This window comes from Lutra lutra, chromosome 7 (genome assembly GCF_902655055.1).
Source record: "Lutra lutra chromosome 7, mLutLut1.2, whole genome shotgun sequence".
Classification (NCBI taxonomy): domain Eukaryota; kingdom Metazoa; phylum Chordata; class Mammalia; order Carnivora; family Mustelidae; genus Lutra; species Lutra lutra.
Window position 1 is genome coordinate 143,935,534 of NC_062284.1, and position 14,426 is coordinate 143,949,959.

Below are 14,426 nucleotides of genomic sequence, written 5' to 3' on the forward strand. Positions count from 1 at the left end.
TCCCTCCCAGTGGCTCCTCCTCCTCTCACCTTTGATTCCCTGGTGCGGTCTTTGTGCTCTGCTGATGTCTGATGCCCAGAGCCTCTTTCCTTAGTGGCATGAGTTGGTACCTCTCAGTTGAGTTAGTTTGGGTACTTGAATACGATCATCTGTCATCTGTCACTTGTTCTCTCTCTCTGCATTGGCCAGTCCTCCCTTTTGCTTCTCCACTGTGGACTCACCAAAGAGCAGCGGGAATGCTCAGTGAGGACGATGTCTCCCTGGTGGGGTTGATGGCGTTCCTGGGCACACAGGTGCTAGCACTTGGCCTGTTCTTCATTGGGAGCAGTTGTTGAACTAGAGCCCCTCAGGGATCCAGGAGCTGTCTGGACCTAGGCTGAGCTAGGAAGCCCTTTCAGATCACTGGCAGCCAAGAAGTGGCTTTGCTTGTAGTTTCACGTTCTCCAGAGCTAGATCACCCAGGTCCCTGGGCTTATCACAGATGACATTAATTTCCAGTGTCAGACCCCCTTCCTGTAAGTCGAATTAGAATGAGTTCCATGTCATCTGGGAAAACACAGTTAACTGGTGATTATAGGCAGTAGCCTCTTTTTTTTTTTTTTTAAAGCCCTGGGGAGTGGTATCTTTTCCTTATCATTTGGTGCATTCTAAGCCTCCCTTCTCTTTAGCAGGTGGTTGGTTCCAGCAAATCTGTCACCCTCCCCGAAGCAAAAAGAGATCCAAAGGTTCCTTAAATATCAGTAGTTGGGAATTATTGGTGCCAGTCCTTCTCTGCCCTGTCTTTATACCAGAAAATCACGTTTTACGGTGACATTCTTGTTTTTGACTTGCTTCCTTCCGAGTCAGTTTTTTGACTAAATCGATTTAAGTGAAATTTAGTCCCTTTGCAAGGGTAGTATGCGTTTTCTTTCCTTTTGTTTACAGGTGTTTCATTAAAGCTGCTAAGGCTTCCAGTACTCCCCCGAACCTTCCTCAGTCACACACCTGTCTCCTCTCACCGTTAGTGTGACAAAGAATATCAGTGGTCTGGTTCATTTCTTCCCATTTTAGCAGAAAGAACCTTACTTGAAGGATGGATAACATTAAGTTTGAACCTGGAAAGTCCATCCATTCACTTAAAGATCACAAACCCGCTAGTACCTACAGTGCGTGTCTTTAAGGTGGTTTGGGTTCCTAGACTGTCAGCTGCTTAAGACTCTTGAGGTGTGCCCCCCCCCAGTGCCTGAGTGTGATGCCCCACTTGTCTTTTTGTATTTTTTCTAGAGCTACTGTCTAAGAGCTGGAGCTACAGAGCTTGAAATTACCACCGAAAAATACTGAAATGGTGGGCCCTTCACTGCTTCCTCATAAGGATACCAGAGGCAACAAGGCCCATTAAGCAGGACAGTGGGCGCATGACTGTGTACGTTGCTTTTGCAGGAGTACAAATTGAGGCACTTCAGTTCATTTGAACTTTGGGTTGAGCCTGAATTTGTTCCATGTCGGTTCCCTTCTCAGTCTTCATCTCGCTTCTTCACCTCTGGTTCCACCCACTTGCAAATAAGGTTGACCCGCTCAGGGGCCCAAGACCTCATTGCGCACTTTTTCCCTCTCCTGTCAGCGTTCCTCTGAACTTGAATGTTTTTGACCTGAACCGTTCAAATAGGACTGCTTTTCTCGTGCTGCTTTTCAGACCTGTTCAGTGTCCCATCACCTTCACAGCCGGTTCTCGCTCGGGTCAACCTGTGAACTCACCTGGCGGTGGGGGGGGGGCTTTCCCCCATCTGGGACCGTCCCAGCCTGAGGGGCGTGCAGAACGGGGGGTCCGCCCAGGGCAGAGTAACCAGGCTTGGGAAATCATCTCAACAGAGAACACCTTAAAAAGAACTTGGCCCATGGTTGGTTGACTTAACACACCACTTCAAGACTGGAAAAGGTCCTTACACTCAAATCCTGGCTGGCTGTGACCCAGCCTCATGGAAAACAGAGGCACCAAGTGGCTTATGCTGCAGAACACTTTTCCGTTATAACAAAGGAACATTTCATGGCACGGGGGTGTTTAGGAAGACAAAGTTCTGTGGTAAAGGATAGAGTGGTGTAGGGGAACATATTTTAAGCTGGGGAGTAAAAATGCTGACTCCTGAGTGCCCTAAGTGATGTCACCTAGCTTCCATGGCCCTGTTTCCTCACCTCTAAAAACAATGGAGAGTTTCAGATTTGGCCATTTTTAACTCAATAGGACAGATTAGACATGACCCCACTTGAAAAACGTTTCCCTGCAAGATGTATGGCAAAATACATCTTCCAAGTAACAAAATAGCAGTAAAGGTCATAACTGCTGCTGGGCACGTTTTTCTAGAAATTTCTTCTCGAATGATGTGTATTGGTACATTTTTGTGTGTTTTATTCTCTTTCAAATAGGATGTTTTAATTTATACACTCAAAACTAAAGTTTCTGCCCAGTACTTACAGGTTTATTTCGTGGCACACTTAAGGAGTGAGGCCACAGGTGGGCTCCTGGGTGCTCAGGACACTGACAGAGGGAACTCCGCTCTGAGCATCTGTCCTTGGTGTCACGTTCAAAGCTATGCAAACATATCTAGGCCCCCTTGAAGAATATTTAGAATCTTCATCGATAGCTCAGAGATTTCTAAAGTCCATTCTGGAAGACGAGACCATGCTGTGGTGTTTTTTATAGTAGCTGTTTTAATTTGTATACTGCATCCAAAGTTATGTTTTTAAAAGTGTTAATGCTCTCTGTAAAGTGATTTGTTTCAAGCACATTAAAGGTTGTTTTGAGCGCTGTTCTCTGGTCACGTATGTTACCTGTCCTGCTTCAGCGTAGTTTGGTCTGGAAGTGTCTACGGCAACTCTGACGTAATACCTCTTCCTGGAAAGAAAGCTGAAGGGTCCTCTCCAGCTCGTTAGCTCGTTTGACATCTTCTGCCCTTAGCCATAACGTTTTTGTCTCTATAATCTGTCCCTTTACATCCCAGGCAACCCACCTCAGCGTTGCAGAGATGGGGAGCCGGGCTTGCTGAGGTCCCACAGGTATGGCTGGCGGAGTCCTGTTTGAGAAAGTAAACTGGAAATTTCAAAAACATGATTTCATCTTATAATAACCCCCATTATCTGGTAACAGAAACAATATTTTGGTGGAAAGTATCTTCTTAAGAAAATCTGACTTTCTAGTCACTCGGCTGTGTAGCAGGAATTTTAACCTGAGTGTTGGAGGACAGTGGAAGAGGTCTGTTGGCAGGTGTGTTTCCTAGGGAGACGGCTGTGACTATCACCTCCTAAGGGGAGAGTCCCCGACTCCCCTCCCCCAAAACACCAAAGCTCCTGTCTGCAGGCTGAATTCTGAGCTCATGCTGTCACTAGGGGCCGCCTCTGCCACACTGCCCATTATTCTCTCCCCACTTTTTTCCCCCACACAACCCTAAACGAGACCCCAGTGACACTCAGAGAGGACCCAGAGGACCAGCACTTTATATATATATATTTTTTTTTTTTTTAATTTTTTTTTATTTTTTTTTTTTTTTTGATTCCTAAGTGTCTGTTACACAGAAGTGGAATTCCCTGCTTTTGATCACCATGTCTTGGCCCACTTTCCCAGCCACTCTGCATCATCTTTGCTTAGAACCCTGGTGTTCCAGAAGGATGGGGGCTCTGCAGAGGGGCTAGTCAGCTGTGGGTGGGAGGGCATGAGTTAGGAGCAGGTTTTGTGAGCTTCCTGTCTCTCCCCAGGGCTCACTGCTCCTGCATGTGACCATGTGCTTGGCAGCTCCCCAGTGCCTCCTCCCAGGTGAGACCCACTGCCCTGAGCAGGCGCCCCACCTTCCGTGCCATTGATGGGTAGACCAGATGCTTCCCCGCAGTGCTGCCCTGTGTGCTGGGGGATGCTTGCCAGCATCCGGCCCTCCCCACTAGACAGCAGTGGCTGCACCCCTCTCCTGTTCTGACAGCCAGCAGGGTCTCCAGACATTGCCAGATGTCTCCTACAGGGCAAAAAGGCCCCCGGCGAGACCCCTGCTTTAGAAAGACTCTTCCACAAAGTATGTACATCCACTTGCAAATCATGCCAGATACATACTTCTCCCCTAGCAGGGTTCAGACCAAAGGAGCCTCAGCACCCCTTCATGCTCTTAAAAATCAGGGTCCCAAAGAACTTTTATTTAGGTCGGCTTTAGCTGATAATTTTCCTGCTAGAAATTAAAACAAATTTTTTAAACATTCCTTAATTCATCTTATAGTAACACACGCAATGCATGTTAACGTAAGTAGCATGTTTTTACAAGAAATAACTATTCACAGAAATGCACTGAGAAAAATGGCATTGCACCATGTTTTTGCAAATTAATGTCTAGATTAGTAGAAGCTCGCTGGCTCCTTGAGTCTGCTCCTGCATTGTCTGTTTTGATACCCTGTGCCTTGTAGCTTGTGAAAAATTGACCTGATGATGATTATAAAGGTGAATCATGGTTTCGTGTTATCGTAAAAGCAGGGACCCCAGAAAGTGCCTGCAGGAACCCCCCTCTTGGGGTCCCCAGACCTCGCTTTGCGATGTGCCCTCTCCCGTGCTCTTCACCGCCCATCTTAGTCCCTTCGTCTCCTTAGCTCAAAGTCAGGGTCACTTACTCTGAAATTTAAGGGAAGCTTTTCTCACCGTTTTGGCCCCTATTTTTTCCGTCTTTTAAGTTTGAAAGCAGTTATCGGCTCAATCGGTTATTTACCATTTATACTGCCTTGGACGACTTTTATTTACCTTGATTCGCCTCCCTAACTAGATAAGTACTTGAGGACAACAATTTAACTTGATTCTTCTTGGCGTTTGCCATGTATGTGAGGACCCGGAGGCCAGAAGTGTTTGTTGGCGGATTTTAAAAGTGCTCAGGAGGAAGGGGAGCTTCAAATCAATTAGCTTGCTGGGGGTTCTGATATGCTAAATTAGAAGGGGGGGAAATCTTGTTTCTTTATCTTTTGATCCTCTAAGGAAATTCTGATGCAGAGGTTTTTTTCAAATGAATAGCAGTGGGCTAAAATGGAAGATTATGGTACTTGGGTCTTTTTCTAATGTCCTATGAAAGTTGTTTTTTTTTTTTAATTTTATTTATTTGAGAGCAAGCGAGCACATGAGAGGGGAGAAGTCAGAGGGAGAAGCAGACTCTCTGCTGAGCAGGGAGCCTGATGCAGGACTCAGTCCTGGGACTCCAGGATCATGACCTAAGCCGAAGGCAGTTGCTTAACCAAACTGAGCCACCCAAGCGCCCCTCCTGTGAAAGTTTTAGAAGAAGGTTTTGCTTTTGCTTTTGCTTTGCACCAGAGGTCAGTGGTAAGATGTACAGTGTCGTAAGATCTTATTTTAATGAAAGCAATTCAAAACAGGATTTCCCTTTAAATATAAGGCTTCCAATATGATCTTCAGTGCTTTATATTTTTCGTTTTGAGTTTATTTTGGGAGTTTTTCTCGGTAGAACATACACATACAGTTGGCCCTTGGACAACATGGGGATTGGGGGTGCCAGTCTCTCCCAACACGCACACACAGAGCGAAGAATCTGTTGTATAACTATTGACTCCCCCAGAACTTAACTCCTAGTAGCCCTCTGTTGGCGGGTAGCCTTACTGATCGTAAAAACAGCCGGTTAACGCATACTTGGTATCGTACAGTTACCGTTCACGGTCTTCTTACTATAAGGCAAGCCAGAGAAAAGAAAATGCTAAGAAAATCAGAACACAAAATACATTTTAGTGTAGTGTATTTATTGGAAAAGTATTGGGCCCACGCAGTTCAAACCCGTGTTGTTTAAGGGTGATGTATATTTTTTTAAATATTTTATAAATTTTATATACATAGTAGAAAGTTTTGTTTTGACCATCTTGTTCTGTACAAGCACTGGGGAAGATAAAAAATGTGGTCCTCATGTCTTAAGAAATGAAGTGTTGACCATTTCTGTTATTCACAAAGTGTCCCACCTGTTGTTCATGGGCGTTCTGTAGACTTGGGAGTAACTTGGCCCCCCCCATCCATCACACCGTGCAGCTGCTGAAGATAAGGGTCGAGAAGGAGCACATTTCTCGTGAAGACCCCAACCGGAGGAAATAGTGCTTTAAAGCACCTAAGCAAACACAGGGTCACCGTGAAATTGGAGCCCCAGAAAGATCTAGGGTGTGTGTCACAGACGGGAGCAGTCAGCACTCCCTCCCTCTTTAGGAAAAGCTCCGTTACACGATCCATAATTCTAGAAAGAGTTCAGTGAATTACATGAAATAATTTAGCGTTCTTGTTCACGGAAGAAGCCCAGAGTCCCCCTGCCGTGAGAGCAATAGCGCTGTGAGTGCAAGCCTTCAGCCTCCCGTGTCAGGGTGGGGAGCTTTCCACCTGCTTCTGCCGCGTGAGTCAGTCTGCCACCGGCATGAATCACGGTGATATTTCCCCAAGTCACAGGGAGGATTCATGTGAAAGATTTCAGCTACAAAAAAGCTCCAGCTTTGCCTTAAAACATCGGGTGCCTGCCAAGGTCAGGGCTCGTTGGTGTCTGGTTTGGCACGACGTTCTAGGTCATGATCTCACACCTTCCCGTCTGTATGTTGTGCTCAGCCAAGACCTGGCGGGGCCCTGCTTCTGGTCTGGTTTGGGAAGGACCACTGCAGGGAAGCCTGCTGCCCAGATCCAAATCCGAGCGCTCTCATCTGCGTTTTCTCCACCTGGGGGAGCGAGAGGACAAGGCTAGAACCAAATGGGGGGTGGGGGTGCAGGGGTGAGGGCGGGTAGGGGGGTAATTAGTTTGAGGACACCGGATTTCCTTCGTCTTACATATTTTATTAAGACGAGATTCAGCATGGCTCTGAAGGGGTAGTGGGTCTGAGCTCGTGCTGAATCTCGTCTTAATAAAATTCCCAGTGGGAATGCCGGAATGCCGGCAGGATGCTAGCCATGAGCCACCTGTGGCCCTTGAAATGCGTGGAAATCAAATTAAATTTAAGAATTCAGCTCCTCAGTTATACAAGCCACATTTCAAGGGCTCAGGAGCCGCATGTGGCTGGTGGCTAGCCCCCCACCGGACAGCAGCTGAAGACCACCTCCCACTTCACAGACAGCTCTGAGGGACAGAGGGGCCTGTGACCCGGGCAGTAGCTTCCAAAGTAATGCCGGTTCAGGTGTGTGTCCCTTCCTTTAACTCCATCATCTATTGCTCTTAATACAAAATACCAAATTTAGAAGGAAGCGGATGCAATTAGGGGAAAAGGGGACAGTGGAGGAGAAGGGAAGTGGGGCTAGAAGGAGGAGGCCCTGCTCGCCCCAGGCCAGGAGTGGCCTCTGTTGTGAGGAGCAGCCGCCGGTGTGCGGACGAGGCCACAGGGTCTCCCGAGGGAGTGGGCCCTGAGAGACCCAGGGACATGACGCCCCTCCTGTCTTCCTTTTCAGACGTTTTCTCTTTATCTGTTCTGGCGGTCGAAACACACGTGGTTAAAAAATAAAACAGTACAAAAATCCCTGTTCTCACTGCCCCTGACCCACACTCTTGGGAGCGAAGCTGTCATCTCCCCGGCTCTGCCGCCTAGCTCCGTGGCCCAGTTCTTACAGGAAGAGGTCTGGCGTGGCAGAGGTCAGGCCCTGGAGGGCGGTGCCCTGTCCATCACAGGGGTGACCCTTCTCTCTCCCCAAGTCATTTTCTTCCCTGTAGGCCATGCTTTCCCCGTCATGGGCTTTCCCCAAGTGACTCATTCACGGTCACCCCCACAGGCACACTCTGAGACCATCCAAAGCACTGAGGACCCTCGTGGGTGCTAGGGGGGCAGCGCGGGACACACAGCAGGGCCCCGTTGGCTTTCAGACAGTGCCAGGGGTGCTGGTGGGTGGGCCCAGGGGTGCTGGTGGGTACAAGGGGCGCTGGTGGCGTGTGAAGTTTGGTTTCTCACCCTGCAGAGCCGTGGCCCTAGGGCTGTCCACACCGGGAGCGCCCTCTGGTCACTGCGATGTCGAAGCTGCTCACACGTTTCCAGAGCCTGCTTCAGGTGGCCCAGGTTGGTCTCACCGAGGAGAGGATGTTGAAGTTGCCACCCGAACGGGAAGTGGGAGGCTGTAGTGCCGAGATCTGGGGGAGGAGGGCATTCCAGCCAGAGGAAGCAGACGGTGCAGAGGCCCAAAGGCGGGAGTGAGCTTGGGTGTGCGCTGGAAGGAAGGCCAGTCCAGCTGCAGACAGACGAGGGTGGCTTGAGCAGAAGGGATAAAGTCAGAGAGGCGGGGTGCAGGCAGGGAAGGTCCAGTAGGATCTTGTCAGTGGCCCTTGGCAGGATTTGGGGTTTTCATTCTTAAGGTGGTGGGAAACCATTGAGCTGGTTTGAGTAGGGAGAGGAGGGGGTGATCTGACCACGTACTACAAAAGATCCCTGTGGTGCTGTGCAGGAAGTAGAGGGGCGAGAATTGAAACCGGGGGCCCTGGCAGCAAGCCCGTCAGCTGCCCAGCTCCTGCATACCCCGCGCATACCCATGCAGCCTCGCGCCCAGAAGGGCCACAGTGCAGAGAGCTTTGCTCAGACCCCAACATAGCAGCCTTAGTGTCTCCTAGACAGCCTGGTTTCTCGGGAGACCACCTTTTTCGCCCTCATCTACACTCGGCCTGACTGTCCCCAGCCATAGGCTTGTCCCGACATCACCTGCTGAAGAGTGTTCCCCACGGAGTAGTCTTGGCTCGTAACTCTGGGGCTGTCTTTATTCCAGTATCATGTTCTTCAGATGAACTTTCTTTCAAAAGCTCTCTCAAGGCATGCACGTCGGCTTCTCAGGCTCTGGGTCTGGTGGTCTCTGGCCCGTGGCGGGTGCTCATTCATCATACGACTGCGGAAGGGGAGAATTTTGGAAGATGTTGGGAGTGTATAGCTGCTTGGATGGCAGACACAAGGGAGGTGGTGTCCGAAGTCCAGGGACTGAGGGAGGTCCCCGGTCTGGCTTCATGGCTCCCCGCACGATCCCGGGAGATGGCCCTGCCCAGCGTGACAGCTACTCTGGGCGCCCGCCCTGGTTCGGGCTCAGGACAGCGGCTGGCCACGCTTGGGCTGGGGGGTCGCAGAGACTGTCGGGGAACATGGGCAGTTCTGTGTGGGCAGTGCTCCCTCGGGGCGCCAGCCCCTTCATGTCCCGTTGGCTGCTGGTACTTGGCCCTGAGGAGAAGGAGGTGTTCAGAGCATCTCCATTTCTTCAGGCCCCTGTCTTGCTCTGCTGCTCCAGGACCCCTTCGGGCCTCTTCATCTCCTTGGGCCTCGCCTCCCTTCCGAGTGCTTCTTGTGGGTGACCGTGTATGTCTGCATACCCCAGGGAGGGCGTCAGACGGACAGCCATTCTGTCCTGTCCCGTCTGTCCTCTATTCTGTTGTCACTGCACACCGCGGCCCAGATCAGCTCCTGGTGCATCTGTCCCTCAGCCACGCCTCCCCTCGGTGCCCTCCCCGTAGGCACGTGGCACGATCAAGCCCCTCGCCTTCCAGACAGTCCCAAGGTACCTGCTGTGGCACTGCTGTTTGCCCTGACACTGCTCTTCCCGCCACCTTCCCAAAGCTGTTATGGACACCCCAGGCCTCCCCAGATTGGCCTCAGCCCAGTGGGCTCTGCTGCTGCCTCGCTGCCCTCAGCAGCCTCCGCCAGCCCCAGGATGACGAGTCCAAGTCCACAGACTTCAGCTTTCAGGGCCGTCGGATGGGTTGACCTGCTTCCTGAAACACTCTTCCCTCAGCCTCGTCCTTCTCCTCGGCGCCCTTCTCCTCCACCTCTGCCACGCTGCTCCCCGTGGGGCGGTCTCCCTCATCAGTGACTTCAGTGACTGTGTAGACGGGTAACTTCCAAGTTCACGTCTGGCTTACACGGGGTGTCTGAGAGCCAGTCACACAGCCGCACGACCAGGCCCTGCGCGGGCAGGGAAGGCAGCTGAGGGCGGCCAGGCGGCGGCCAGGACAGCACTGCGGCCCTGGTCCGCAGGAAGAAGAGAGCGTCGTGGAGGAGCGAGGAAGGGCGTCACCATGTCTTCCGCTCGGACCCAGGGTGCTCATGACCCGGCTTCTCAGCCCCTTTCTCCTTCCCACCACAGTGACTGGGGCCGCCAGCTGCCGCCTGCTGGTTCTCTGTGCCCCCCACCGGCGCTCCTTGTCACCCATGCACCTGCTGTCTGCTGGTGCGGTGTGCGGTCAGACTGGCAGCGGAGACCATCCCCTCCCCTGCCATCCGCAGTCCGCACTGCAGCCTGAGGCACCTTTTGAACAGGAGGATGGATTCGCACCCTCACCCTGCTCAGGGCCCCCTGCGCGGCTTCCAGGTGCTGGCCAGGTCAAGGTCAGACTCTGACCCGGCTGGTGGGCTCTGCCAGCACCTGTGGCCCCCAGGCTCCCCTGGAGCCTGCCTGTCTGCGGCGAGGGTGGTCACGCCGAGCCCCCACTCTCGGTGGCCCTGCCCAAATGCTATTCCCCCAGCACACACTTGTGCCCTCAGAGGGGCCTCCCTGACCTGCCCAGTGCAGGGCAGTCCCCCGCTCTCACAGGACATGCCAGCAGGGTGTCCAAGCCCTCCTGGAGCTGACATCCCTTTGGGGGAAGGATGAGACAGCCACCTCGTAGCCAAGCCCATCTGTCAGGCAGCGGCCCACAGAGCGGAGTGCGCCACACAGAGGCCTCAGGAAGCCACACTTGGGGTGGGCAGGGGGGAAGCGGGGCCAAGGCACAGGCCCGGCTGGAGCAGGGGCTGGTGACTGGAGCAGGGGCTGGTGACCCGAGCATGGGGCTCTATAGACCACCATTAAGCCAGCGGGCTGAGAGCCCTGAGAAGTGGCTACAGTGGGTTAGCCTGGGTCATGGGACCAGGTCTTCTTTCTAGAAGCTCATTCTGCCTGCCCCAAGGACAGTGCTCTCGGGGAGGGAGGCCAGCAGGGCCCACACAGAGGGGCCAGGGGCTCCAAGTCAGCAGGTCTTGGGGATGACTTTCTGCTCTGTCAGACGTTCGAAGGCTCGTCTCAGCGTGTGTCCTACACGGGCTGTGGATACGTGTGGAGTTAACTTTATTTCATGAGTTAGCCAGTCGCCCGGTGCTGGTGTTCCAAGCTTTGCTGCAGGAGCTGGGGTTCCGCTCCTGTCTGGGAGGGAGCCGCATGTGCCCCATTGTCCTCAGGGTCAGCATGTGTGGTGCACGGGGTTTGGCGTCATAGAAAGTGGAAGGGAGAGGTCAACTTTAGTAGACGTGTGCATGTAACAACATTTAAAACAGGGACTTGGCCTAGGAGGCGCTATCTGTGACTGGGGAGTGAAAACTAGGGGTTCTAGGGAATTCTGGGAGGAGGAGAGGAATGGACGGTGTTTTTAAGGAAGAAGACCCAGCTTTCCCAATCGGGTGGAAGGAGAGACAGGTGTCAAGGGCCACATCCGGGAAAGCCCTTTCAAGGAAGAGGCTGCCGACTGTGGGAGGGGAGGGAGCCCAGGCCCTCGCTCCCGATTCAGAGTCCTGTCTGCATGCGGGCGTCTGGCATCTTGGAAAACTCTTCCCAAGTTGTCCTAAGCACCTTATTTAAAAATAAGGCTTTTCTGACTTCTTAGTAAAAATTCCACTCCCAGAGGAGAGCACATAGCTGGGGGCTTTAGCTGGCGTGTCTACTCTCCTAGTTCAGTGTGACTGGAAGGGGCTTGGTGGGTTTGTATTTCTAGGATGAACTTGGTAGGCTTTTCAGAAGTGCACATGTGCATGTACAGACTCCGTTCTTTTGGGGACTGGAAGTGTGGGAGGAGTGAGCAGTTTGCACAGAGAATCTTGACGGTCAGCACTCAGTTGACTCTTGCTAGGGGCCAGGCCCATCTGAGCTCCCTGGGTGCCCTCGCCCCATGGGCCTGTGCGGGTGTCTGTTGCACGTGCCCCCCTGCCCCCCGCCACCTCTGCTTGGGTGTTTGCAGGCTCCCCTCCCCTCCTGAGGCAGACATGTGTCCTCAGACACGTGTCTCCGTGAGATCCCCAGGCTGCTGTGCAAAGGACCACAAACTGATGATCTCACAGTCCCAGGGGTCAGACGTCTAAAATGGGGCCAAAATCGGGATGGCAGCATGGCTAGTTCTTCCTTGAAGCCCTGGAGGAGAATCCGTTTCTGGTCCTCTTCCAGCTTCCGTAGGCCTCTTGCGCGTCTTGGCTTATGACCCCTTCCTCTGCCTTCCAAACCAGTGCCCTGGCTTCTAGCAGTCTCTCTGAGGCTCTCACCTCTGCTTTGTCATCTGCTTGTGTTGCCGTGTCTTGTCTTGTCTTGTCTTGTCGAGACCTGTGTGATGACGCGGGGCCCAAGCTGACAGTCCGGGATCCCTACCTCGTCCCCATTCCAGAGTCCATTTGGCCAAGTAAGGAAGCGTATTCTCAGGTTCCAGGGATTCGGACGTGAACGTCTTTGGAGGGTCACAGTCATCAGCCTCTATATGTCAGCCTATATGGGAAATGTTTAGAGTAAAAAGTTTGAAGGAAGACGTGAGAAATGAGGTGTGTCTGAATTCCTGGAAATCCAATATTACTAGCAGTGGGAGGTCACTCAGACTCCAGCCACTCTAAGGACTGGTGTTTACAGCGGAGTGGAAGGGACCGTCCCTGAGCAAGACTCGTATGTATATTCCAGATTCTTAACTGTGCTGTAAAAGACAACGCTTTGAGGTACGCATGTGTTTCTGTTTTTATTTCGGAAACAGATTTCCAGCAGGAAAAACAGCCTTGTGGCCACCCCATCAACAGCGTCTAGTAAAATTAAAGTACCAGTGCCTCAGCCCATAGTGAAGAAAGACAAGCGGCAAAATTCCTCCCGGTTTAACGCCAGCAATAACCGAGAACTTCAGAAACTACCGTCTTTAAAAGGTAATCTCTATTATTTGTCTTTTAAAAGTCCAAGCGTGCCCACGTAGGGAGATGGAGTCATATCTGGGTAGCTCGCTGGCTTCTCCTGCCTCGGCTGTGTTTAGTTTCTGTTCGGGTCACTTTATTGAGGTTTGTGTTGTTCTCTTTTGTTTTTTCAATTAAAATGCCACAACCTGATTGACCCAACTGATGTTCCAGATTCCAGAGCCGTCGGAGATAAAAATGTAATAGCGACTGTGTTCTATGTGTAACACCCTGGAAAAGGCAGAGGGGAGGCTTTAAATCTGTCCATGTGAACCGTCACCAGGCTGGCTGGTGTCCCCTTCAAGTAATTCTCCCCATGGCACTTGTCACCTGTGAGCTCCAGCAAGTCAGAAAGGAGCCACTGCCAGGGGACAGGTTTTGAAACTATAGCAATGCCTCTCTGCTTTCCTGGGGTTGGAGAAGTGAGAACTGTAACCATAGTCTTTTGTGGACTTATTCTTTATGACTTATTTGGGGCTTACATTGCCCAAGGGTTTTCTATTTGAGATCAGTCAGGAAAGGGTGCCTTTTGCTTTGACTTTCCCCTGAAATGGAACCGTTGCCTCTTTCCATCCGAGGGCGTTCAGTCCCTGTAAGTACTTCCCCAGGAGATGTGGAGGTTGAAGTACGTAAGACCGAGGAACATAGCATAAGGACCCCAAAGTTAAACACGAACCTCTGAAAACCTTTATGTTGACTAAGATATTAAGACTAGCCTTATAAGTGAAGCCCCAGACATTTTGCATACCTCCGGTTACTAACAATGGGTCTTTTGCAAGATGTATGAACCCAGAGCAGGAGGTGCGTCTATGCAGGTGTATTCCAGTGCCTTCCAGGGCCAGGTAGCGGGTTCAGTGCAGACGAGCCAGACAGGGGGAGGGATGAAGGGAAGGACCGAAGAAGGAATGCAGGGGGAGGGACCAGTTGATGGATTCGCAGATGCACTTCCTGCTGCTCACCTGCTGGTAATCCCGCTGTCCCTGCAGTTTACAGAGCATGAATCGGGCTTATGTTGGATTGAGTGTCCTCGTCGATAAGACACATACTAACTCATCTTGGGGAGGGGTGAGTAGACGGAGCACAGGAGATTTTCAAGACAGTGGACGCATTCTGTATGCTACCAGGTTAGGGGATACGTGGAATTTTGCATTTGTCAAAACCTGTAGAGTACACACGAACACAACCTCTCAGAAACTGCGGTATTTAATTTATAATGATGTGTCGGTATTGGCTGATGAGTTGTAACAAATGCAGAAAGTTGATGACTGGCAGCAGGTGGCCGGTGACCGGGAAACTCTGCACTGCACGTCCAGCGCTTCTGTAAGCCGTGAAGTCCGGTCGTTTACAAACAACCACCACCACCGCGGAACAGGCTAGCACTGCCCTCTTCTGAGACCCTCCGCTGAGTCTTCCCTCCAGCCCCTGACACTCCTGCACCGCAGGCTCACGGTCACGGTCGGTCTCTGATGGGGACTCACCCCTGCTTACCCGTTCATTCGTCATTCCCACCTGCATCTCCGGCTCTCCTCCCGGGACCACTTTCCCTCTGACGACGACGTCAC

The 14,426-nt window shown here is 51.8% G+C and overlaps 1 protein-coding gene across 5 annotated transcripts in view; it reads left to right on the forward strand.

Moving 5' to 3' along the window:
• Positions 1-14,426, forward strand: part of PPP2R5C (protein phosphatase 2 regulatory subunit B'gamma) — a 123,689-nt gene that overhangs the window by 1,462 nt on the left and 107,801 nt on the right. For all 5 annotated transcript variants that reach the window (XM_047737653.1, XM_047737654.1, XM_047737655.1 and 2 more), the window contains one exon: positions 12,678-12,840. In XM_047737653.1, coding sequence (XP_047593609.1) covers positions 12,678-12,840 — 163 coding nt within the window. The remainder of the gene's footprint in view (positions 1-12,677; positions 12,841-14,426) is intronic.